Consider the following 25289-nt stretch of genomic DNA (forward strand, 5'->3'; position numbering starts at 1 on the left):
CATCACCACCAGCATTATCTACAGAGTGGGGAAGTCACTGTTGCTACTCAGCAATCCAACAACTGTATGTTTTAAATCAAGTCCAAACCCTGTTCCTTACTTTTGGGAACTTGAAACTTCATCAGTGTCTTTGATCATGAGAGGGGCTGTCTAATAAGCACTTGTATGCAACTTGTCTCCCCCCCATAAAAACAGATGAAGGTTGGAGAGAAAATAAAATCTTTTAAAGAGTTCAAGAACCTGAGATATCTCATGTAACAAAAGACAAAACTGATACTGAGAGAGAAGAGTAAAACTTAAGTTGTATTGGTAAAGCCAAAGAAAGATCCAGTCTTACTATTGTGAAGGCAGGAAATATATTTTGGGAGGGGAAAGAAGACATAGTGAAGGAACATTTTATTTTGAAGGAGTTTCGTTTTTTTGCTTTTACCACCCTTCTTTCTTTTGAAATGTTTCGGTTCTCTTCATGTATGGGAAGCCACTATTTTTTTATCCTTTTGCTACTCCAAAGAGAATGGATAAAATAGAACTTTGAATGAATATAGACTGCAGTCTGTTGCTATAGTGGCTTTGTAGGGTGTATATTGAAAGCTGTGAAGAAGCAGGACACTTTGTTCTTACTAACATGGTATATTTCTAAAGCAACAGAACAGGGAGAAAGGATTGTTTTTGAAGTGATGAAAGCAAACAAAGTAAAGCTGAGACCAGGTTTTGAAAGCTAAATTCCGTAAATAAGCATTGCCCAAGAAATGATGGGTGTGTGTCTGTGCATACAGGTACACTTAAAAGTGTTTGTTATACAGCTTTAATATACAACTTGGATTTATATTTACTGTACAGAAAGTTTCTTCTAACATAAGATGGGTTAAAAGAGCATTGTGACGTTCTGCATAAAATTGTAACTTTTCTTTTTGCCTGATTCAGTGGTTGAATACAAGCATTTGATTTGGTTTTCTTCATACCATTTCAGAACCCTAGAGAAATGGTAACATACTGGGGTGTCTTAATATAAAAATTACCAGTTTGATTGAGATAGTTCTCTCCTACACTTTTTGTTCTCATTATAGAAGGCAACTTTATTAGTAATACATGTCCTGATCTTGTCTGTTATTGCTTCACAAAAAACATGTATTTGAAAGCTTAATATAGAGGTATTCTGGAAGTAGATGTGTAACAGTGGTGCACTTTTTCTTTCAACAGTGAGCCTCAGTTTACTGTTGCTGATTAAACAGCTCACATAGCCCTTTGTCTAAAGCATTCTTCCCACTTCATTTTGGAACAAAATTTAGAAAGTCAAACAGGCATATTATTTGGATATCAGAATTGAATAATGGTTCCAGCCAGCGAGGCTAATGTGTGCAACCTTTCTCCTTCGGTTAAAGGTTTTTTCCTTTGGTAAAAGGAGTCTTCAAACTATCACTCTGGTAACACTGGTCCATAGTTGTAGAAACAGGAAGCAAACACTTAAACATTGTCCCAGATCACCATTGCTCTGTGGTGTCTTCCTTTTTTTCAGCTGCTTTCTTAATTTCTTTCTTGGAAGCCAAAAGTAGCTTCGTGCAGTTCTCCTAAGAGTTGAGTCATTTGCCAGCTTCTCCTTTGCAAATAATCTGTAATGGAATCCACTATATTTTCTCTGCCTGAGGCTGTTTATTGCATTGTCCACTTGCTTTTGACATGCTGTCTCAGTCCTTTTGGTTGCTTATTCTGTCTGTTTTCTGCAGTGTCTGTAGTTAATTGTAGCTGTTAGAAACATCTTGAGGACTCAGAGTTCAAATTGCCCTAGGTCTTGGCACACTGTCCTTCCTGTAAGTAACCTGCATTCACCTGTCACTCAAGCGGCTTGCAAGCTGTTGGGTGGCATGCAGGTCCAGGGAGCTCTTTTAACAGGGCTCTAGGATACCTTGAAGGATGGGCTCTGGTTTTCCAGCCAGGATAACTGGGGCTCTCTATACTCGTTATGTTTTGGGAAGACTGGTGTGCTGATGTTGAGTATACTTCAGGTTTGTCCCAAGGTGTGCTGGCATGGCCAACCAGGTCTTATAACTAGTACAAGTATCATAGTTGAAAAGCTGTTGGGTGCCTGTCATGGCATTGTTTGTGAAGTTAATGGAGATTTATGTCCTAAAGGGCATTGTGCTTTTTAGTTGACAGTCTCTGGGGGAAAACTGGAAAATTCTTTCCTTTTTAAAAGAAACCAAAAAACTAACTTACCCAGAAAACTCCACAGCACCACTCCTTCGCTGCCTCTCCTCTCCCCTGCCAAAATTGACCGGTAGAGATTTATTATGCTTTCCCTTAAAGTTTGTGGTTAATTTTATTAATACGCATTTGTATTATCATGCCACACTTGACAGCTGGTTTCTGTGTGTACCTTCAGACAACAGTGGCCTTCTGTCGCAGCGCTTTGGTCAGCAGTTAGCGTCTGTGGCTGCTGAGCTGTGTGATTTGCAGGCTTTTCCAGTGTCACTCCAGTATGAAACTGGATTTGCTGACCTGTTAAAACTAAGTTTTAGTTCTGGGGTGGAGCGACTCTTTGAGGCTGATCGTATTGATGATGTGAAGTTGCCTTCAGATTTCCTTGCCCTGAACTGAAAATAGTCACAGACAGGAGAATTTTATGGGGAGGTACCGTTTAGGCTTGTATGGTTCTTACTCTTCTTCAGCTGTCCATTAATCCTGCTGCTGGAAATGGAGAAACGGATTGCTGGAGCCTTGGCCTGAGTAAGAATAACCCTTGTGCCCGGTAGCAGTGGGAGCAGAAGGCCCTGCATCCCTGGGTGGATTGTCTTAACTCTATCCTTCTTCCTCATCTTTGCCTCACTTTGTAATAGCAACAGGGAATGGAGAGGAATGGATGGACGCTGGTGTGGGGCTGGGGAACAGAATGAAATCTCTGAAGGTAGATAATGATGTATGTATATATGTGTGGAGGTGATTGTCTCTTGAGTTTTCTACTGCTGCAAAGATTTTGAAGATATTTTGGAGGTGGGAAAACTAGATTTTGCTATCTCAATGTTAAAATTTTTATCTGATTCTTTACATTTTTATTTATTGGGGTACAGAAACATTGAGTGGCTTCTCTGTTTTACACATGTACTTTTATTTAGCTGTAGGGAAGTTGTACTTTCTCTCCCCCAAGGGAGTTTCCTGTGTATATGGAAAAATACAAAACAGAAGTGAAAAATACCTCAGGCTTCCAAACCTAGTGCTCACATTTCACTTCTCCCACTACCTTTCTTGTCATATAAATAGTCCAGCAGTCCTTCCCCTGCCCTATAGCAATACCATCTATCTAAAAAGCTAGACGCTATCATAGCAAATATGGTAGCTAACTTGTCACACCAAATTATTACAACAACCTGTAAACCACTGGGGAAATAAAAAAAAATTTACACAGTGCTACACTTCTCTGATGTTTATCTTTAACTGCCAGAATGTTTTATTAGGCTTTTTTCAGGCTAGTAAATATAACTTTGATACCTGTTCCAAGAGGTTTATAGTTACGAATACATTCAGTATGCAACTCATGGGCTTTTTTTGTTTAAAAATCCACTTAAGGCAGGGGCCCTAAAACTGTGTGTAACTCAACAGTTACATTGCATTTCATAATGTGTTACTCTCACTAGAAATTCTGGAGATCCTCTGTTTTCAATCTGACTATAGAGCAAATGGTTTCTCTATTTCTTATGCCTAGGTGAGCAGTATGTAGGTAACGTATTATATTCAATATGAATGCTATCTTCACAGTATTTAATTTTTCCCATAACCATATAAGATAATTTAAGCAGTTTAAAACTGGCATTCTGAATTTCCTTCATTTGTTTTGACTGTATTTTGTGTATGTTCTCTTGTCATGTAACAGGTTTGTGGGTTTTTAGCCTCTTAAGTTGTTCTGTAAAGGGTAGGACTAAAGAACTTCTGTGTCCTGTACACTTCTGCCTTGTATGGTGAGGAAAGGTTTTGGGACAGTACCATGATCTCCTTCATCCCTAATGAGCAAAGTGTAGCAGTAGTAGAGCTAAGGCATATGCTTACTGTCTAACCAAATGGCATATGCAAAGTGATCAGCTGTTGAAACAGGAGTTTCCACATTTTGCTTTGTCTTTTTCAGTGACACTGGTATTCTGGAAATGTCTATCCAGCTTCCAGTTTTCATAAAACTCATAGCAACGTAATTGTCTTTAAAAGCTCTTTTCTTCTTTTTAAACTTAGTTAGAACTGATTTATGGGCTCCAAAGTTATTGAAAGGATTGCTAATCAATTTATTAATTGTACTAATACAGTACTAAGCCTGCTTTGTGGACAGTGTGCTGTATTTTCCAGAATGCATTAATGCCTTGGAAGAAAATACATCATTTGTCTAAAATGCTGAATTCTAAGTGGTAACTTCTAATATAGGTTACCCCTTGATTTTCTTTAGGATGAGACTTTTTTCCTTCATTTATCTCGGCTACGTGGCCATCTGCATATTTTCATTGCATGGTTCAGGCTATTTATCTGTTTGTTGAACTTTCATGATTGCATTTGTCAATTTTTTCTTTTTTGGAGAGCTCAGTCTGCCCTGTTGGAAGCAGCAGTGGGCAGAAATTTCAGGAAGTAAATCTCCCTATAGGTTGGCATGTTCCATATACTACATACTTGGTAGTCCTATGTTGGTGAACATTTTTAAGCTGGTCAAGTTACACTTGACAGGGTGGTAGCTACTCACTGAAATGACAGATTTGGTTGTTTAGTACTTCAAGATGCTTTTGACAATTTACTTTCCCTTTTGGCCTAAATGTACTTGGAAGGATGAGACAATGTTTTGAAAAGAGGCTGGGTTCAGAGCTCAGCAGTTGGGAGTCTTCGCAACACTGCTTAGGCACCCTTTTCATGCTGTAAAATTGTTGAAAAAAATTTGTGCCAGCACAGTCATTATTCTGGGAAACTCGTGTTGTAGCAGTCACAGGTTCAAGATCATGCAGAAGTTAAGTGCTGTTGGGTAAAAAATTTTTTTTAAAATAGTGGTTCCTTAAATACTTAGAATACCTAAGTTAAGTTTGTCTCAGAAAAGTGTTCTTGTTTTCAAATTGGCTTCATGGTTTATAGTGTACCTCATTAAGATGCAGGAAGAAGTTTACCAGTAATTTGCATCTGTGTGGAGTTTAAACTTGACAAACCTGAAAAGCAAGCCTCCTTGAATTAAGTATGATTCACACAATTTCCATTTTAAAAAATGAACAATAATAACTGCTTTGCATTTGTGCTCTTCAGATTTTTCTTATGAAAAATGCTGTACAAAAGCTGTTAGGGCACAATAGGAGCATGTGTAACTATGTAAGAGAACTGTAATACTATAAGACCAGAAAAAAGGATGATAAGGTGTTAGCTTGCTGGCATTCCAGCCATGTAATCTAATCTTTTCATATGGTTATTGTAAGTGTACTGTGATAAGGAGGAGTAGAAGTTTATTATTGGAGTGTCCGTTTAATTGTCTTGTACAGGCATCATTGACCCAGTTATCGTAACAGTTGTTAAAAATATTATCATATTTGATGGTAGGCATTGTAGAGATTATATTTCTCTAGCAATTTGTTTCTAAATATTTTAATTTTACAATTATAACTAGCAATAATTAGAAGGAGCTTCTAGCTTATAAAATATAAACAGAAATACAGTTTTTGTTGTACTTAACCTACTTTCTTCTTTCTGTTTCAAGACAAGTATTTTTTAAATGGGAATATGAATTTCTGTCTTTCCTGTGTTGGAATGCTCTATTAATTATTGCAGGGACTGTAGATACAGTATGATTTAATATCTTAGAAACTTAGAATTTAACTGTGAATTAATTCAACAATGACAAAAAGTCCAAAGCTTTCAAATCTTTTAAAACAACTCCTTTTCTTAAAACACAGGTTTGTAAACTGCAGATGGATCACCTAATTTTGCTCTCTATGCAAGTTATATGACTTTAAAGGTTTAAGAATATTTTGCATATATTAAATGCTTCCCAGTTAGAGACCTTCAGCACAATCACAGTGAAAAAGCCTAACAGGGAAGAATGGCCTCCAACTGATTTAGTTGTCCTAGAAAGTTGAAAAAGAGCCTTCTAATTCTCATTCTTTTCTGGGATGTGTTTATTGCTGCTGTTTTTATATTCATGGGATGATGTATTCATAAGTGTAATTACAAAACAATACACTTGAGATTGATTAATTCTAGGATACTGACAGCTCATTCTAAAACTGCGCCCAGTTAATGTTAGTGTAACCACGTAATTCCTGGGTGATGCAAGAAAACATCTGATATCTAGGAAACCCTGTAATTTTGTAACACAGGTCGGTGCCAAATACAGCTTTGTTGAACAGTATACGTATGCACAGGTTTTGTGTCGTCATTTTAATCTACTGAGGAGATAAATTTTATTTGCCAATTTGAAAATTACTGTTTGCATGGCAACCTGCTTAGGCGCTGATAACCTGTTCTCTGCTTGCATACTGATACAATTTTTGAGTTGTTTTACAAGTCTAGAATCAGTGGGTGAGACGTAGTTCAGAGAAATAAGCTTATAGAACTCTAGCAGTTTACTTTTATTGAATATAAGGAGCTGCTTCCTTATTGCGTTTTGAAGGCTCCCAGTATAGAATTTGGAGGAAGAAAGGGAATGAAAGGAGAGGGTACATACTGTAATAGTACTGTGTTAAAAAAAAATAAAGAAGCAGATTATATTGTATAAAAAAAGTTGACTGAAAATGATTGAGTTGCTGGAGGAGGGAGATGATAGGGAATTGTCCCCATTTCTTAAAGGTGTTTTTTTAGAAATGTGAAAATACAGTAAAACAATTTAAAAGTGGCTCTTGAAACTTGCTCTGGAGGGCTTGGCACTTCTGTCGGAGCTTACAGTTGTTAAACCAAGACCAGTTAAGGGAATGTATGAACTGGTTTTTGTTGGCTTTTTGCTAATATTGTTGTTGTTGTTATTATTTACATTCTTTAAAATAATATTAAGCAGGTCTGAATTGAAGGTAGGGGTGCAGCAGGTTTGTAACAGTGCCCTACTACTGAAGTAGGAGGTCACATTCTCCTGAGTGTGCCTGTTGATTGCGCTGAGGTGGTGCCGGCAGTCACTGGGTTCGTGATTGAATCAATGAAGTTCTCTTTCTTTCACCTCTTTCGCCTCTCCGTCTCTGGCCTCCCCAAAAAGATAGTTTTTGTTCTGGCCTACTGATTTGAATTTACCTGTGGAAAGGTTGGACAAGTGCTGGAGTTTGGTGTATGAGGATAGGTCGGTGCAGCTGGGGGAAGCTGGCAGGCAAGACCTGTTTGGCAGTGACAAATCAGCTCAGCTGCCTCTGAAGCCACAGTCTAACAGTGAACTGGAGCAGCTGGGACACAGGCACGTTTGCTTGCCCTGACCTAGCAGAGAGGTGGTAAAGGCATTTGAGACAGTGGTGACTTAAATTGTCACAGCAAGACTTCTCAGAGTTGGTCTGCTTAAACCTTAGAGATGTTTACTTAGGTGTCATTTTGCATTAAGTTCTGCTTGCGCTTGGGGTGACAGTCTTACAGTTGTCCTAAGCTAAACTTTGACTAAGGATGTCAGTTTCTTGGTAAGATCTTTTAATTTTGCTTAAGACTTGGGTTTTGCAAGTCATTTTCCCTACTGAATTCTTCTGTGTGTTCTTGCATTATAGTTCTTTCCCATGAGAGTTACATGCTTGCTTAGCTGCTCCTTCTGTGTAATCTTTTTTGGCTTCTGTTGAAGTTGAGTTTGAGGTGACCAAGCAGCTTTCTGCAACCAACATGACTGGTTTCCCTGTCTCCTGCTTCCCTGTGTATTAGTGGTGTGCCAGATTGATGGACCGAGTTAGCTCCTTTTGAAGGTCTGAGCACTGCAGGGGAAAGCAGTGGTGCAGGGGAAGCGAGTTGAGGAGCTTGGAGCAGGGACAGTAACCCCCTTGGAGACGGATTAGGCCATTCTCCTTGTTTTTCTGCTCATAGGAAGCAGTTGCTGTAGTAATAAAGCTCCTTTGTTTATGAGGGTATAGGGTAAGGAAAAGAACATGGAAGAGTGATTATCCTATTACTTTAATAGAGTAGTGGTGAGAAATTTTGAAAGTGACCGATGACTGTCCCTGTCAAGAACCTGTTATCTCTTTAAGAGGCATCCCAAAGAGATACCTATTTGCCTTTATGATTAGTGAGGTTAGTTTGGCTTTTTGAGAATCTTCCACCTTTGCAAGTTCAATGTGGTTCTTTACCACTTCCTTATAAAATCATTCACAATTTCTCCTTCTATTATATATTTTTGGCGTTACAGTGAACATTAGTGGTTCAAAGAAAACCATGAACCTTAAGTTTTTGTCCTTCGTTTTATTAACTTTTTAAGAAGTTATCTTCTGCGCAGAATATCAGTGCTTATCTTCCAGTGAAGGATGGAAATTATATTTACAGAGGAGAAACTGTTCTTTGAACACTGCAGACATTTAGTCACTGAAATGAAGGTGGAACAAATCCTTAGGTACTATACTATAGTGCTGGGTTCCTATATTGGCAGGAAAGTGGTTGAAAAAGTTTCCTCTTATATCTAATTTGTGACTTTTTTCAAGTAATCGGGCAACAGAGATAATAATCAGTACAGTTAGTAGTTTTTCCCTCATGCCTCTAAAAAAAATTTCTTCCGACTAAATCTTACTTGCAGTTATGGGCCAATAGTAACTCTTAAAAAGCACTGGTTTAGTACTCAATAGCTCTGTTCCTGCCATATTTAGAAATTTAATTTCTTAAAAGATAACTGCCTTTTTTTTAAGGACTTGCTGATATTTAAATTATAGTTTAGTAGGGGACATATAATCACTTCCGTAGGAAATAAAAGTCAAGTTTGCTTGTGAAGTATGTATTCAAAGGTGATGTGCAAGGTGAGATCCTGAGGAAAATTTGCTGTGTCAGATGGATAAGAAGAGTTCTAATAATCGTAAGCTGAGCAAAGTCATTGTCAATGAAAGATGTGACTGTGGGATGTTTTGTGTAGAATCATGCTCCAGACTGATTTTATGTATCACTATTACTTTAAGAGTCAATTTTGTGTACTACGTGGAGGTGTTTTCCTTTTTCTAAGCATCCACTCTTTTTTTGTTTGAAGGGATGAAAATAAAACTAGTGAGCGCGTTCCCTATGCAGTTACAATAGCTGAGCCAAATGATACTGTGTTTTAGGGACTGGGATTCTGTTGGCATACATTAGTTTTTCAAGCTAATAACTCATTCAGTTGCTAATGTATGTGTGTCCAAGTCTGCAGTTTCCACTAAACATTTGAGCCAATGCTATTAGGCAATTAATAAAAAAGAAGTAATAGCATGTGAATATAAAGGAATCGTAATAAATTGAGTAATGTTTTATTATGTTTCTTACATTCTACACCACTCCAGCATCTTGATGGCTTTATCCTTTGAGTTCTTTAGTATACCTGAGATCTCTGGATTACTAGCTTCTTGCTGCGGGTACCTACAGCTAAAAGCAAAAGTAAGGAAATCACATCTTCAGGTGTATGTTTAGGCACTTCGTCATTAAACAAGCTATTATTACTGACTTCCTTGCATCACTTAGTGTGGCAGAGTTGTGTGACTGCTGTCTTGATTAAAATTATGTCATTTGGACAAGACCTTTGATTTTTGGAGTCATAGACAAGTATAGTGATTACTGCATGGAGTTTTTTCCAAATGTAGGTAGACTGCTAGAAGGAAGTGAATTTGTGTACTTTCTGTAAGTTGTTTGAAAGTGAGCCTGCTTACTGATACAGTGCAAGTTTTATTTAAATTGCAGCTGTCGTTCTGTGATTTTATGGGGATTGGAAAAGAGAGGACAGTAATAAAAGCAATGTGGGGGAATGAAAGCAGGTCAGAAAAGGGAGAGGGAGTTTCTAATTGAACCAGTGGCTTGCAGTGAGAGGGCGTGACTGAGTGAAGCAGAGCTTTTTCTATTGTATTTTTGTCAGTATTATTTGATATAGTGCCAAAAGTGTGTAAAGTGCTGTAGAGTGGAAGACTTGTTTCAAGCACGTAACATACTCTCTGTTTTGGAGGACTTAAATTCTTTAAGTGTAGTCAGGGGCAGTGCAGAATCATGCAGTACAAAGATGTTGATCGTGCATAGTTGGTGGCATTCACCCTGGAGCAGGTGGGTCTTGTTGTTGAAGAGGGGGAATGTTTTGTGTATTGATCAAAAACTTTCTGGTTTTGTGATTTCAGGGGCTGCTGTGCCCCCTGCTTCCAAAGAGTCACAATGCAGTTGGACCACCCATCAGTCATTCTTTACAGAGGAGAAAGGGACTTTAGAAGTAGTAGAAATCCATTGTTCATGTCCATTAGACATTCTTGATTGGTGACGTTTTAATTAATTTTATCTCCTTTTGTAGGATGGATAAGAAAGAGGGTTCATAGTGTCAGTAGTGTTTCAAGCAAGTTGGCTGAGATTGGTTCTTTTTATGTGAATATGAAAACTGTATTTATTTTTTAAAATGGGTTAGCTTTTAATTCAACTCTGACCTTCAGGACAAAGTCCTTACAGCAATATTGGTTGTGGTAGACACCCTAACGAGAATCAGGGCTGAAGTGCTGCTGGCAGGCAAAAACGTGAGAGTGAGTTGGTAACTGCATGTGACTCTGTCAGTGCGTGTGTTCTTCCTGAAGGATGAGCCGCCTGTGATGGGTGAGCTGGAAGTTTTAAGTTGGTTTGTTGACTTCATCAGCCTTGGGTGGATCATGCTTATGAGCATGGTTGTGTCTGGAGGGAGGAACGGGGCGGGGGGGAGATAGGTGTCATTTCTTTAGCAATTTCTGTACCTCAGCTGTGTGATATTATAGAAAAAAAAGACCACAGAGTGTTTAGGGTGTGAGTAGTCTAAGGATTTAAAGACTCCTTACTCTGTGATGCTCTGCAGATAGTTAGGAACACTGGGTATGCTGGGTCACATTAGACTGTATGGCATTAAGTTACAACAACCTACAAAAATCAGTGGAGGACAAAAAACAAAATACTTGTAGGACATGGAGGGGGAGTTGCCTGAGAAATGTTGATCTGCTCAGAACTTTGTGAAGAATGAAGGTTGTGTGCAGTTGTAGGCTGTGGAATATAGAGTGGATAAGAATTACTTCACCATCTGTCCTTTCTTTTGACAATATAAGCTTGTTTATTTTAGTTCCTTAGTTTGTGTTTCCATTGTGGTGGTTGTTTAGTGCTGGATGTTACTAGTAGTACAACTGTTTCTGTTTCCCATAATCAAAGTTGTGTATATTGAACCAATTTTTGTTTTGGAGAACATAAAATTCTCCTTCCAAAGGCTTTGTTTTAGCCATTGGTATAGTTCATTTATTTAATATCTTCATCCATGGAAAAGATCAGTGTGAAGTGTTCTGTTTGAGCATAGTTAATTGCTTGTGTTTACTTCCATGTTAACTGAATTCTTCTATACAATTGTATGTCTTTTGCATCAATCTCTTAGAAATTGTGTCCTTGAGGTATTTTGACTTTTTAATCATGTGTGAGACCTGTAGATCATCACTTTTTTGAGCTCTGCATTTTTAGCATTGACAAATCATAGCGGTGCACTATTTTCAGATTCATTTAAAAATAAAGGATATCAGTGTGGAATAAGGTGCACTTACAGAAATCAAATCCAGCAGTCAAATCAATCTCCAACAGGAAACATGTTTAAAATGATGTGAATCCAGTCTCTGTGTGAAATGTGGTGGTTTTTATATGCCAGCTCATGCTGGATCGTAAATGGCCCTTTTATTTAATATGTAGGAATTCTCTTTGGGTCTGTGAAACCACCAGATGAGAAAATGTTTTCTAGTGACAGATGATCATTTCTCTTGGGAGTTGTGTTCTAAAATATTTGTAATAGACTATGGTTGTGTAGGTGAATGCACAGAAATATTTTCTGTATTCGCATCTTGTCTTCACCGAAATCTGTGAACAGGAGAGTATAGCTACATTAACAGCATATCCTGTGTTTTAAAATGTACACCTGCTTTTGCAGTTGATGTAAGATGTTACCCTAGATGTAGAAATCTGCAAAACCGAAACAGGTCTGATGTGGAGTGGCTGAGTCTTACCATCTAGGTTGTAGTATGCTATTCAATCCGAATGAAGTGTTTCTAGCAAATGCCAAATTAAGGGATCACTCCTGAGAATTTATCAGTGTGTCCTGTACATGGGCACTGTTGCATATGTTGGCTTTGATAATTTCAAGCATGTTTAAAGTCCATAAATACGAACTTTCCTCTGTGCTTCTTCAATTCTCCACTGATTGGCCTGTGGTAGGCAAATTGAAGCTGGAAGTGGGCAGAGGATAGACAGTTAAAAGAAAAAGAGAAAATAAAGTCCCAGCATGCTATTTAAATCCATCTCTTTTAGCTTTTCTCAGGTAATGTCTCTGTTAGTGGCTGAAAATGAGTATCTTTATACTGATCCTCAAACTTTGAATGGAAACCTGAGTATTTTCACTTTCTTGGATCTTAGATAGCCTCAGTAGGCCAAGTAAACCCTTGTCATCCCGTGCTGGTGAGTTTGTAGTGTAGTGAGTTTGTGGTAACAGATCACAAAGCAACTTGAAGTTAATTCTTTGAAAAGTATTTTCATTTCTCATGGTAGAAAGTAATAGAGCCTGTTATAACGAGGGTCTGGTTATCTGGTGCTAAGGGCTGAATGAACATTTGACAGACTTTCTAGCTTTCCAGATTTATCGTAGTTATTTTAAAGCAGAGAGAGAATGATAAAAAATACGTGTAAATTACTTCTCTTATCACTCCTTTCTTTAAAAGGCTTTTGTCTGACTGTTGAGCCACAAACTCTTCTCGTTCGTTCACAAGTTACATGGCATTGCAAAAGGTCTAGGAAAAGGTTGCATCTGACAGGTGACTGTTCTTAGAACTGGAGTTAAGTAAGGCACAGGAATTTCTTTTGCTGCGCTCCTGCCTGAAATACACGTAGAGTAGTTGAAATGGCAGTATTTCTTCTTCCCCAATCCCATCCCGCATGGCTTGTGGGATACCATCTATTTGATAGGTGTTAGAAATGTTAGGACTTAACTTGAGCCTCTCACCAAATTTCATTGTCACTTCATATTGTTGGAGAGCAGAAGTTGGATTTTCTTACATTCTTTCTTTTTGAATTGCATAATGTATTTTCAGATGTTGCCAAAGATATATAAAAATCTGGAGTTTTTTATTAGACTCCTCCTGTTTCAAGCATTGTTTCCCTTGGATCTCCTCTGAGGAAGTAAAAACTTTACTTAATCACTCTATTCTGTATTTAATTTCTGTGTTTTAATACTCTGGGTCTTATACTGCTGTAAAATAGTGACTGCCATATCTTATTTATGACAACGTTGAGACATTTGTGCGCTGGGAGACAGAACTGAAACCATTGAACTGAAACAGTGTGAGGTAACTTCCTTCCAGGGCAGTTTCTTTGTGACACTTATCTGGGGATTGTTTCCAAAATCCATACTGAGGTATTATAGTCATCTCTTGTAGCCTATGAAAGAGTTCTTCTAACGTGTTCTGCAGTGAATACTGTGATATGTACTGTGATATAACAGGACTAATAAAGAATTGAGTTTGCTGTTCAGGAATTGTTAGGCCTTTGCTGCATCAGTCAAAAGCACCAGCAAGTGTGTAGGTCCAGTTGGAAATGATCTGGCAGTCAGATGTTTGGGGGTAAAACTTTTCCAATGAACAGGTACTCTGTGCCTTTTTAAAATCTGACATTTGTTTCCCACGCAGAAAGCATCCATTTTTCATTTCTCATTGTACTGGGTCTGGCTGGGACAGAGTTAGTTTTCTTCATAGCAGCTGTTACGGTGCTGTGTTCTTCGTGACTGAACAGTGTTGATAGCACACTGATATTTTAGCTCTTGCTGTATAGTGTTCGCGCAGCATCAAGGCCTTCTCTCTTCCTCACTCTGCCCGATGTCTGTCCCCCCGCAGTGATTGAGGGGGGTACAAGATGCTGCGAGGTTTACAACCAGGCAGGTGACCCAAGCAAGCTAGAGAGATACTCCATGCCATATAATGTCGTGCTCAACAATAAACTGGAGGGGGGTGGGATTTAGAGAGGTTACCCAGCTTTTGCTTAGGAAGTGGCTTGGTATCGATCATGGGTGGTGGTGAGTGGCCCGTTTCACTTTGTTTTTCTCTACTTCCACTTCTCCTTTGTATGTTAAACAATTTTATTATCTCAACATACAAGTTTTCTTGCTCTTTATTCATGCTTTTCTCTTAATTTGTCTGATTGTGAGAGGGAAATACGCACCTGCATGGTTTAGTTGCCTGTGGGCAACTAAGCACCACATGATCTCTTCATACTTGAGTAAGGCAGAAAGGAAATAGAGATCTCAACACATGGGTATTTGTTTTGAAAGGAACCTCTAAAGGTCATGGAGTCCAAATACCCTGCAATGAACAGGGATGTCTTCAGTTAGATCAGGTTGCTCAGAACCCTGTCCAATGAATGTTTCCAATGATGGGGCATCTACCAGCTTTCTGGGCAGGCTGGTTTTGGATACTATGCTTTAGGATTCTTCAGGGTAAGGAAAGTATTTGTTTTTATTTTCAGTGTTGAAATTTTTAAGACACCAGGGAAACTTCTGTCACAAAGAAATTGACATAGAAAACAGTAATCATAGTGTATTTTTGTTATGTTTTTTATATTCTGGAGTTAAATTTGAATGTTTTGCCATACCACAGATTTTTCTGGTACCCCATTTCCCAAAGTGGTCTCAGGTCCATGTTTTTCATTTAGCAAGTCTTAGTTTGCAGCTCATATCTTCCCATTCCTAGTCTGTGCTTTCTGCTGCTCCCCCATGTTGGCCTCTCCAACACGCTCGCTTTCTGCTCAGCTGTTGTTTCTGCTGTAGTCAAATTTGACAACTCCCTTTTGCTTTTTGCTTTTCTGGAGACCATTTACAGAAAGATCCATGCTATTCTGACTAGATGCCAAAAACTGTATCAGTCCATAGGCCAAGTGAAGATAGAATACCTAATTGCTGAAGTTTGTATCTGTTTGTATGTTGTGGAAATTTTTTTTTAAGGCTTCTGTGCTCAGTACATAAAGGTGAATGATCTTTCTCAGGGGCTGTTAAAAGGATGTTTGTGGCTGAAGACCAGTACCGGAAAAATTTGAAGTTCATATTCCAGGCAGGAGGATGCTAGAGCTGTTCAGTGACTATAGATCTTCAGTCAGAGTTGAAGATAGGATAGCATGTGATTTTTGTAGAGATTTTTTTTCATAATTCTTTTTCTTGAAAATGGCAGAGCTGTTTTGGTTAATATTCATTTGTTTATTTTTCCATCCAAAGTTGACTTGACACATAGAACCATTGAATAAAAAAATTCAGCTAAACAGTTATGTCCAGAAAATAAGACTGAATAACAACAAAAAAAAAGTTTGGCATACATGAGTAAAGACATACAACTACTGATAGATTTTCTTTGTGTATGTCTTTGTGCTCCTGATGCTGAAAACAGTGAAAATTCGTATTCCTGCAGCCATAGAAATGTATAGTACATATTGTATCTGAGCTAGGAATTCCAAATAGGATTTCACATTCTGTATTGTCTGAAAACATTTGAAACTTATCCTGTGTATTGTGCCATGTGTTTACCTAACCTGAGAATATTGAAGTTTGAGTAAAACTATCTACTGTACTGATAAGATTAGTGGTAGTTCACTTGTTAATTTCCGTACTTACTTGAAGGGCAGTAAAGAGATAAAAGGAGAAAGAATATGTTCCCTTCCATTTCTGTGAATGGGCAAAAGAATTTTAATACACGAACGGGGACTTGCTAAATGAAAAGTATGGACTTGAAAAGAATGATTTGGAACATGACGCTGAAGAAAGAGTTATGCCTACAGTGCAAAATGTGGGAGTGAAATTAATTTATGCAAAGCATCAGAAGTCAAAACACAGGAAATAATAGAATACTAACTGGTGGTTGGAAAAAAAAAAAACAAACCAGGACTGGGAAAAGAATTATTAGGACAAGTATAACTTGCTCCAATAGCAAGTGATTATGGTGTGGCTAATGCTCTTGCTCATGTTTCTAGTACGGTGTGTTAGGGAATACTAATGGAGCACAGCTTGAACTGATGTGAATGAAATAGCAACTTGACTGAATGTCTAGAATCCCAATACAGGACACCTGAAAGAGCACTTAGTCTTGGATAGTAAAATTTTAAAAATGCAGGAAATTTAAGGAACTTGGGGAGCATTTAGATATAATGATATATAACCTGTAATTAAGACTTCAAATTATATATATTTATCTTGTCTAATAACAACTGTAAGAATAGAACTATGATACATTTTTAGTTTCCTCGCTTGTACATATTTGTTGTTTATCAATCTGCATATTTTCAAGATGAAAGAAAGGAGAAATAGAAATACTGAATATAAAAAGAAATTCCAGAACAGTGAAATCCAGTGAAAACTGACACAAGAAGTGTGTTGCAGTCTCTGTCATAGCTGACAGGTAACCTTGTAATGTCTGAACTGGCTCATTTTTCAACATGCCAGTCAAATATGAAAGTTTGAAATAGCAACAATCACAGCTTGTGCAATGGATGTCATTTAGTACAGAACCATAAATATGTTTCTTGCATTTTCATGTGTCTTAACATCAGAAAAATTTAAAAGATTCTTTTCTTCTGTGTAGTAGTAGTTGCTGATACTTTCTGTCCTTCAGGTTGTATTGTCAATACACATCTCTGCATCAGTTTGCAAACATATGGAAAAAGTAAACCAGATGAACCATTAAACAAAACACACGTGATACTTTTTTTTAGAATTTTTGTGTCTTGTTTGTATATTTGAGTTTTGTAGTGTGACTGAAAATCTGGCATCCTGAATGCAGTTGCTGCTTTGGAATATATCTGGTTCTTAGGAGCATATGTACTGGTCCATGCCTGCTAGGCATCACTAATGGATGAGTAAGGAAAGAATATGAAAGACAGGGTAAATGTAGACTGGTTTGGGTTTTTTTAACTCATGCTATTTTCTTTGCTGCTGGTAGAACATAGGTTTTCCTGAGAACAAGTTTGTAAAAAAAAAGGTCATCATACTTAATAGAATCTAATTGAGTTCTGTATCAGACTGCTGCTTTCAGCCTCCGCAATATTCTCTAGAAATGCTTCACAACTTAGTTTTGTGTTTGTAGAGCAAGAAAAAAAAAAAAATCAAAATTAAATTTTTGATATGGATTTATTTCCCAGTTCCTGTGAGACAGGAGAGAATGACTGTCTACTTTCCACATTTTGCATATCTTTTATCAGTCTCTTAGGTCTTTGCATCTGTTTGTCACTTTTCTCTTGTGCTCTCACTCTCACTGAAGGCTGGAGTTTTAGCCAATTGCATACAGAAACTATTGATTATTCATGCTTTCACGCTTTTATTACTCTGAGATAACTTTTTTCCCGCTGCTGCAAGTTTTCAGAATTGTGAGGGTGTGGCAGAATAATGCCATGACATGGTCATGTTTCTGTTTCCTATTTCATTCTTAATAATTTTGAATTCTTACTTCTTTGACTATTGCTGTTGAGCTAGGGAGGTGGATATTTGTGTAATATTTGAAATGATTTTGTAATGATGCAGGAAAATGCTGTTCATTGACACTATGGCTAGGGTACATAACTATCAGTCATCTGTCAAGATAACATTATTGAGGCAAAGTAGCTGAATTTAATTTAGAAACAGTTAAAATGGGACTTAGAGTAAATATCAAGATGCAATTTCCTCCTATTCTACCTCTCTCTAATGTATATTGAAAGAATAATAAAAGGTTTACCCAATTTACATCATCTCTTTGAAAGGTTCACGTTGCTAATAGTAGCATTTATGTGTTCACAAGTTGCTTACAGTGACATAAATAACTTCATTTTGTGTGGAGGAGGGTGGGGAAAGCTGGTATATGAGTTAGAGAGGTATTGCACTGAGCATCAGATCAGAGTTTGCCCTGTGCCTCTCCAGAGTGACTCAGTGCTTTAGCTCTGATTCTGAAGAATGGGGATTTTGGTACTTTTCTCCTGTGTTGTATGTTCAGGATTTGACTAAAGGAAAAGATGGAATTTATTTCTTTCACTAATTGCAGCTGTGTTGTGTAGACCTCTTGTTAATAAAACTCTTCTTAGCAATTAAGTGCGTGTGCAAGGGGAGTAGATCTGCTGCACTCGAGTTCTGCAAGGGTGTCTGTTGCTGCAGGGCAGTGTGAGGTTTTGTTTGTAAGGGTTTTTTGGTGTTAATGCAGTTTCTGGTGTACTAGGGTCCTCATCTTGGATTGGATCTGTTTGCCACTGTACAAGTGTTGTGTGCATAATGCCTTCTTTGCTTCAAGATAAGCATCTCTTAATTTTTTCTGTGGTGAATTGAAATGTGCAGAGAGATTGAAACAAAGGCAGTAGTTCTGCTCAAAAGCAGGGAGCTAATCCATATAGGGATGTTGTTTGTAGGGTATTGCTTAAAGGTAATCTGTTGTCTAGTCAGAGAGTCACAGACAGTCGAACTCTCTGTCAAATAGGATGATCTTGGGTCTACTGGGGAGGACAGCAACTGCACACCTACTCATACAGTTATCCAGGGAAAATTGGAGGCACGGGGTGTGCTCAGGACATCAAGCTAGGCAGATCCTGAGAAGATAAGTGTTAGAAGCAGAAAGGCTTTGGATGTAACTCTCCCTCTGCCAAACTGCAAAGCTGTTTGGGTTTTCTAGTTACTTTTTCTGCATTACAGATATGACAATACAGTGATGCATACCACAGAGAAAAATATAAATGAAGTTTGTGTCCAAGAGGACTCAAAATTTAAAATACATAAAACCAAATCTCACAGCGAGAATTCTGGTTTCATTGTTTCATTTAAAATTAAAATAAAGTCAGAGAAGTGAACAGTATAATAACAACAACAAAGTAAAACATGAAGGGAACTTAAGTCTGGTTGGAAAAATAAATTTTTATTTCACTGTTTAAGTTGAAAAGAAATTTGGCTTCATGTCATTTATTCAATTCCTCTATGTAGAGTGGACTGCCAGTATTTTAGAAGACTTATTTCTCAAGTCTTGAAAAATAACTTTAAAACTTGCTAAATGTTGTCACTGCCTTGTCAGGAGAGTGCTGTTTTGCTCAACTATATAAGTGGTAATAGTTATGTATTTGTACATTTCTAGGATTACTGAAGTTAAATTGGAATGTATGAAATCATTCCACCACCAGTTGCTGTAGAGTCCAGGAGAGATCTATTGCATGAACAGGGGAATTTCTTGTCATATCACTTAATGATCAAGTTCTTGTCCTAGGGAGCCTCCAATACTGTTGTAGGACAATAGTAGGAAAGGGTTCTTTTCCCTGTCCAGGAACCACAAAGGGAAAGTTATGCCCACCTATAAAATTAGTTTGGCAAGTCAGAAATATTTATGAATGCTGGCAGCAAAAGCACAGTCTCTTATGCCTCTTTATTTTTAGACAGAAAAGTGTTAAGCTAGGCTTGACTTTTTGTTACATTTTCATTTTGTGTTTTGGGTTTCTTGGGATTTTTTCCCCCTGTCTTTGTCATTGTTTTAACTTGTGGTCATACTTCCTCACCAGGCTTAGCAGATGTACATTGCTGGGTTCAGCCTTCCTTTTTTCAGATCTTTTACCTGACCATTTTGGTTTAATCTGAGGATGTTTTTGGTAATGAAAATGTATCTGCCTTGCGTTAATTTGATGTCTTATGTAAATAAAGACTTCAGTGGAAAGTCTTAACCTTGTTAGTGTAAAGAGTGTTCTCTCTCTCAAGAATGGTGTTGAAGCACTGAAAGAAGTTCAGCTGTCTCAAAACACTTTATGGTGAAAAAACATTTGAGTGTATAGCAGGCTGTTTATGGATCAAGCTTGGCTGCATTCCATAGGAGAGATTTTTCCTGTAATTCTGTATTGGCATGTATGAAAAGGCAGTCATCCTTTTTGTAAGAAGTCATGAAGGAAAAACAGATTTTTGAGAAATTGTCCTGATGGAAAGCATTCACGGATTTGTCAACACAGATATGTCTGTTAATTTCTGTATGTTTATAGTAACTGCTTGTTGTTGGCACTGCTGGTCAATTTTATGGCAAAGATCTTCTGCTTCTTTACATTCTTGTGGTGTCTGAACTTTTCAAAAGTGATTCTGAGAGCAAATGTGACTTCAACAAAGAAAGTTACCTAGTGTTCAAATAAAAAAAAAGCCTCTACCATTGTGGGAAAAGCTGTTGCACGGAGGTGGTTAATATTTTAATAGTGATCTTCTCTAGGGAAATTACAAAGAAAATACATCAAATTCTAATAAAATTTCAAAAATTGTGAAATTAGGATAGTATCTCATTGTAAAATTATGACTAAACACTTTCGTTTTAAATTAGCAACTACTTCTTTTTTCAGGAAATTTGGAGAGCGACCTCAACCAAAACGGCTCACAAGGTAAGCATTAAAGAAACTCTGTATTTAACAATTTTCTGAAGTTACCCTTTTCATTCTCAGAAAAATTAAGTTAAAAATTTGTGGGTTGATAACCCCAGAATTTTTAATATCAAAGCTTTTCAGTTATATGTGCAGTCAGCAGCCAGAAGTACAATTTGTAACACAGTGGCTTATTTTTAATATGAAACTCAAAATGCATTTTTAGGAATGGTGTTGACTTCATGTATCAGTTATTGTAGATTATTCAGTACAATGTGGATCTGCTTATTTTTAAATCTTCAGGAATGAGCTGGTTTGTTTCTTGAGTAAAAATATCTTGTGAGGTCATGCAAAGTAACACTTTTTGCTGCCAGAATTGAACACAGTGCTGTCAAGGAGTGATCTGAACCAATTTTTTGGTGAAAACCAAACAATCAGAGAGAGTATTAAATAGAGCTATCAAGGCAATCCATTCTGGAAGGTGTTTAGAGTGACTGGAGTACAGTGCTTGATTTGCTTCTGGCCTGCCTGGGATGTATTTATACCAGAAACTGTTAAGTGGTCACCTTCTTTTTTCAAATTACTGTAACAGAGTCTATGCAAATATTTATTATTCTGTGCCACAAACTGTGCCGCTTATAATTAGCTCCTGGCTATAAAATCCACTGTTTGCTTGAAAGCAAAAAAGGATGTGCCATTTGTTTTATAGTTTCGTGTGGTGATAGAGGAAGCCCCTTGTCACCCTGACAGTCTCTGTTTTGAATGAAATGATACCTTATGTTAGCACATGATGGGGGGGAGCATTTACATTTTATGTTGTGAATATCTGTCTCAGTGCATTTCTAGATAAGTTTTAGGTTAGCTTTGTCATCATTAAACTTCATTTCAATGCAAACTTGATCCGTACTGACTTAAAAGTAATTAACAGACGCGGCGGTTTCTTGTTGGCCTGCCAGCCTTCAGGGATATATGAAGATACTGTGTTTTAAGTAATGAGCTGCTTTCTTCTTGAGTAGTAACACCTGTTACTATAGCCTTGCAGTTACTCATAGAATTTATCTTCTTTGATTTAAAATAAAAGAACAAAAACAGAATGTATCTTCTGTGATTTAAAAAGAGTAACAACAACAACAATAACAACAAGACTGTGCAGTGAGAGTTTTTAACTAAGTTTTCTATTTACTGTAGTTACTCTAAATTTCATATGCAGGATTTTAGCTACTAGGTATGCTAGTTGCTCTTTCCTCAATACAGGGTAGGCATGTGAGAAATGCCAGCCATCCTTCAACGCAGCAGTTTGAAAACCTTTCCTGTGATGATAGAGGCTGGAAACAAACAATCTAACTTTCCTCTGAAGAGTAAACTACTGAAACTGATCAACTGTCACACAAATTTTTAAGATTTATTTGTTTGTATAGTGCTGAAAATGTATCTGTAAACCCTTAAAAGCATTTAGTGCAATTATTGGAAAATTGCTGTGGGTTTTTTGTTTACAGGCAGTCTGGTTTGACTAATAATCTGTTCATTGTCATGCAAGCTCCAGCAGAACAACACTACTCTGTTCATACTATGCTAGTTGTTTTAGATGTAAACTATAATAGTACTAGCTTCATAAGAGTTTTAAGATTGAATAATGAAAAACATCCTGTAAGATATCAGTGGGAGGGATTGGAGGGAGAACATCACTAGTTCTTGCAGGAGCTTGGATTGTACAAATCCGCTGTAGAAACAGACCAGTCGAAAATACAAATTTTCTTCCTCATACCATGCTGAATAAAGATTAGATAGCACCGAGCAGTTTTCTGTGTGGGTTGCTGGGTTTGAGTAGTTTTTTTAATAGTAGTCAAGTCAAAAATTTTTAGTGTGACAGATGTTTTTAATGTAGTATGATAGTGCTCTTAATATAATATTTCAAATTGTCAGATTAAAAGTTTTTAAACAACTTAAATGCAGCTAATATGTATCATAATGAAATGTATAATAATAATTTCACAGTGAATTAATGTTTTGGGGTTTAAAATATATTCTTAAACAATGGCTGTAAATAAGTAAGTCTGTGGGCTTTGAGACAGTTCTTCCAGCTGTACTTTCATGGATAAACATCAGTTTTACCAATGTCAAATGTAAGTAGATCAAGTTAGTCCAAATTTAAAACAGCAATTCAAATCTATTCTCTGTTCTTATATGCTGCTATTTACACAGAAAATCGGCAGACTAATCACTAGACATTAATCATGTCTTATGCAGGCATGACAAACACAAGAATTTGCAAAACATCATTAGCAAAGCTGAGTTGTTGTTGTCTAACCCAACCCTGGCTCAATCTACTTGCTTTTCTCTGTGAAACTGTGTGTGGGGATTTCTTTTGGAAAAGGTCTAGTCAATAAAATACTGCTTTTTATCTTCCATGATTTTTTCACTAGAAATGTTTGGTTTTCTAGATCTGTCCTCAGGGAATTCAGTAGTTGGCCCAGTTCACAGAAAAAGACAAAAATCCAAACAACCAAATGAGAAATCCTTATGTAGGGTTTTATCTTTTCATATAAATTCCTGATAAATTCATAATTTATTTCTCTGGTAGATGACTTTGAAGATGAGTGCATTAGTGGGCATTCAACCCACAAATGCTCCTTCAGGAACTTGTGTTCCTGCCAGCACTCTGGCACAGCTGATCCCTAGGGTGTTGAATTTGGCATGCTGCTTAATGAACAGTTAGATTATTATACAGAAGAGTGACTGGGTGTTACTGTTCTCTCACTTCTCTCAAGGAATTGTTGTTCGCGTGTTTGAGGTAATTACAGCATTCATCTGTAATTACAGTGATGATGAACAATAAAACATATTTAAAAACTAATTTTTTTTTACTTGATGGTATACAGGAAGTAGGTGTTTTCTTCAGAAGACTAGGTGAAACAATGTGCTGAAGAATTTAACGTTTTCTTAGTATCTTCAAAACTGAAAGAAAACTTGTATATAAACTTTGCACTCATATGCTTAAAAGCTTAAACAGTTTGTCATTATCATGAGATACTAAATTGGTCATGAAGAAAATACTTAACTAATAAAATGTGTTCTACTCAGATACTGATGGCATGGTGCTTAATGAAATAGGGCTTTAAACATGGTGTAGTTATTGGCATTGATATGATTTTACATCACAAGCATCTTTTTCTTCTAGAAAGTGTAGTAATTGTAAATGATCACAGACCCCTTATTACTAGTTTCATGCAAGATAGTTATTTCTTTTTCCTGTACAATTGTCTTAAACAGTAGCAAACATGTCTTGACTTTGTTAATGGTGGCCCTTTTGGAATTTCAGGTCCTGGGGTTTTTTACCTAAAGCTGTCTTTTGTTTTGTTATAAACAAAACCAAAAGAACTTTCAAAGTTTATATTGTGTTTTGATTTTTAGGGAAGCAATGCGAAATTACCTGAAGGAGCGAGGTGACCAAACAGTGCTAATACTCCATGCGAAAGTTGCGCAGAAATCATATGGGAATGAAAAAAGGTAAGTTTTTTTGTTGTACTGAAGTCTTTCTACAGCTGGGAGCTAGGGAAACTAGTTGGGTGCACAGCACTTCATAGAATTCCTCACATTGCCCTGTAGTCTGAAGGACAAAATGCTTCCTCCTAAATCTTTTAATTATCTAACAAGTACTACAAGCATGTAGCATTCAATGAAGTGATGCCTTTTTCTACCAAGAGACTCCCTATCTGTGGGCAAAGCTTTTCTTCCATTGAACTAAAATCACTCTCATTTTAAACCTTCCATTTTAATTTTGGAGTAAATGAAGTGATCAATGGTGAATACTTGTAGAGGAGTTTTTTCTTGAATAATTTCAAATTAATATGGAAGGGAAATTGTTAGCCTCAGTAAGATAATTTTCTGAATCACATCTGTAAAAGGTTTAAAAAGAATGATAGGTCAATCATGACTGTATTTATGATAAATATTCCCTTGCAAAAATCAATACAGTACATGTTACAGTTATAGGTACTTTTCTAAGGGACAGAATCTGGAGAAATATGTGAGAATGAATGCTTTTTAGGCAAAGGTGCTTTTCCTGCAGTCTTCTCTTGCAGTCTTCTCTTTGTGATGTTTTTATTGCATAACTAGTAGAAGCAATTAGGATGCTCCTTCATATGCGGGTTTCTAGACCTCCTGTGATGTAATACAGCCTTCTTTAATTTTAAGCGATGCTTTTCTACCTGACATTTCACTAGAATAGTGCAGTATTTGGTTAGTTTTTGTATTACTAATATTTGTTCACCACAAAAAGACCACATGCTCAGCACATTAATGACTTTGAAATTTTAACCTTTCTTTTACCACTGTTATGTAAGTCCTGTTGCATCATTATGTTTTTATAGCTTTGAGATTAGAGATTTAAGATATTTATGTATAAGGCTGTTAGAAAGCACAAATGTTATAATTAAACCTGCAGATTTCTCAGTTGTTACCTATCTCAGTCACAGTTTCTGATGTCTGTAAATCAGAGATACAGACTATATTTTGAACTGTTTTCCAATATTTTGTGACTACCTGTCTTTCTCAGATCCTTTCTTTTGGGCAGTGTGCAGGTTCTGCACGTCCATGGAATTGTTTACTCAAAGTGCTTTCTAGATGTTCCTGAAATTCTTGATATGAGTCAAGTGGGAAGTCAGTGAAGGAGGAAGGGCACAAAAGCAGACCAGTGTATTTGCTGTATAAGTGTTCAGCCCTCTTGCTCTCTGCTGTGTTTAAATGCAAAAGGGTTGCAATGCCAGGCCATACTAGCAGTAAATGATAACTGTAACCCTTGGCGGCAAACTCGATAGCCAAAAAGATTTATCATGACA

The 25289-nt window shown here is 37.1% G+C and overlaps 1 protein-coding gene across 2 annotated transcripts in view; it reads left to right on the forward strand.

Moving 5' to 3' along the window:
* RBPJ (recombination signal binding protein for immunoglobulin kappa J region) overlaps window positions 1-25289 on the forward strand; it is a 60906-nt gene that overhangs the window by 12084 nt on the left and 23533 nt on the right. For both annotated transcript variants that reach the window (XM_048304054.1, XM_048304055.1), the window contains exons 2-3: window positions 20434-20472; window positions 23863-23958. In XM_048304054.1, coding sequence (XP_048160011.1) covers window positions 20434-20472; window positions 23863-23958 — 135 coding nt within the window. The remainder of the gene's footprint in view (window positions 1-20433; window positions 20473-23862; window positions 23959-25289) is intronic.

This window comes from Corvus hawaiiensis, chromosome 5 (genome assembly GCF_020740725.1).
Source record: "Corvus hawaiiensis isolate bCorHaw1 chromosome 5, bCorHaw1.pri.cur, whole genome shotgun sequence".
Taxonomy (NCBI): Eukaryota; Metazoa; Chordata; class Aves; order Passeriformes; family Corvidae; genus Corvus; species Corvus hawaiiensis.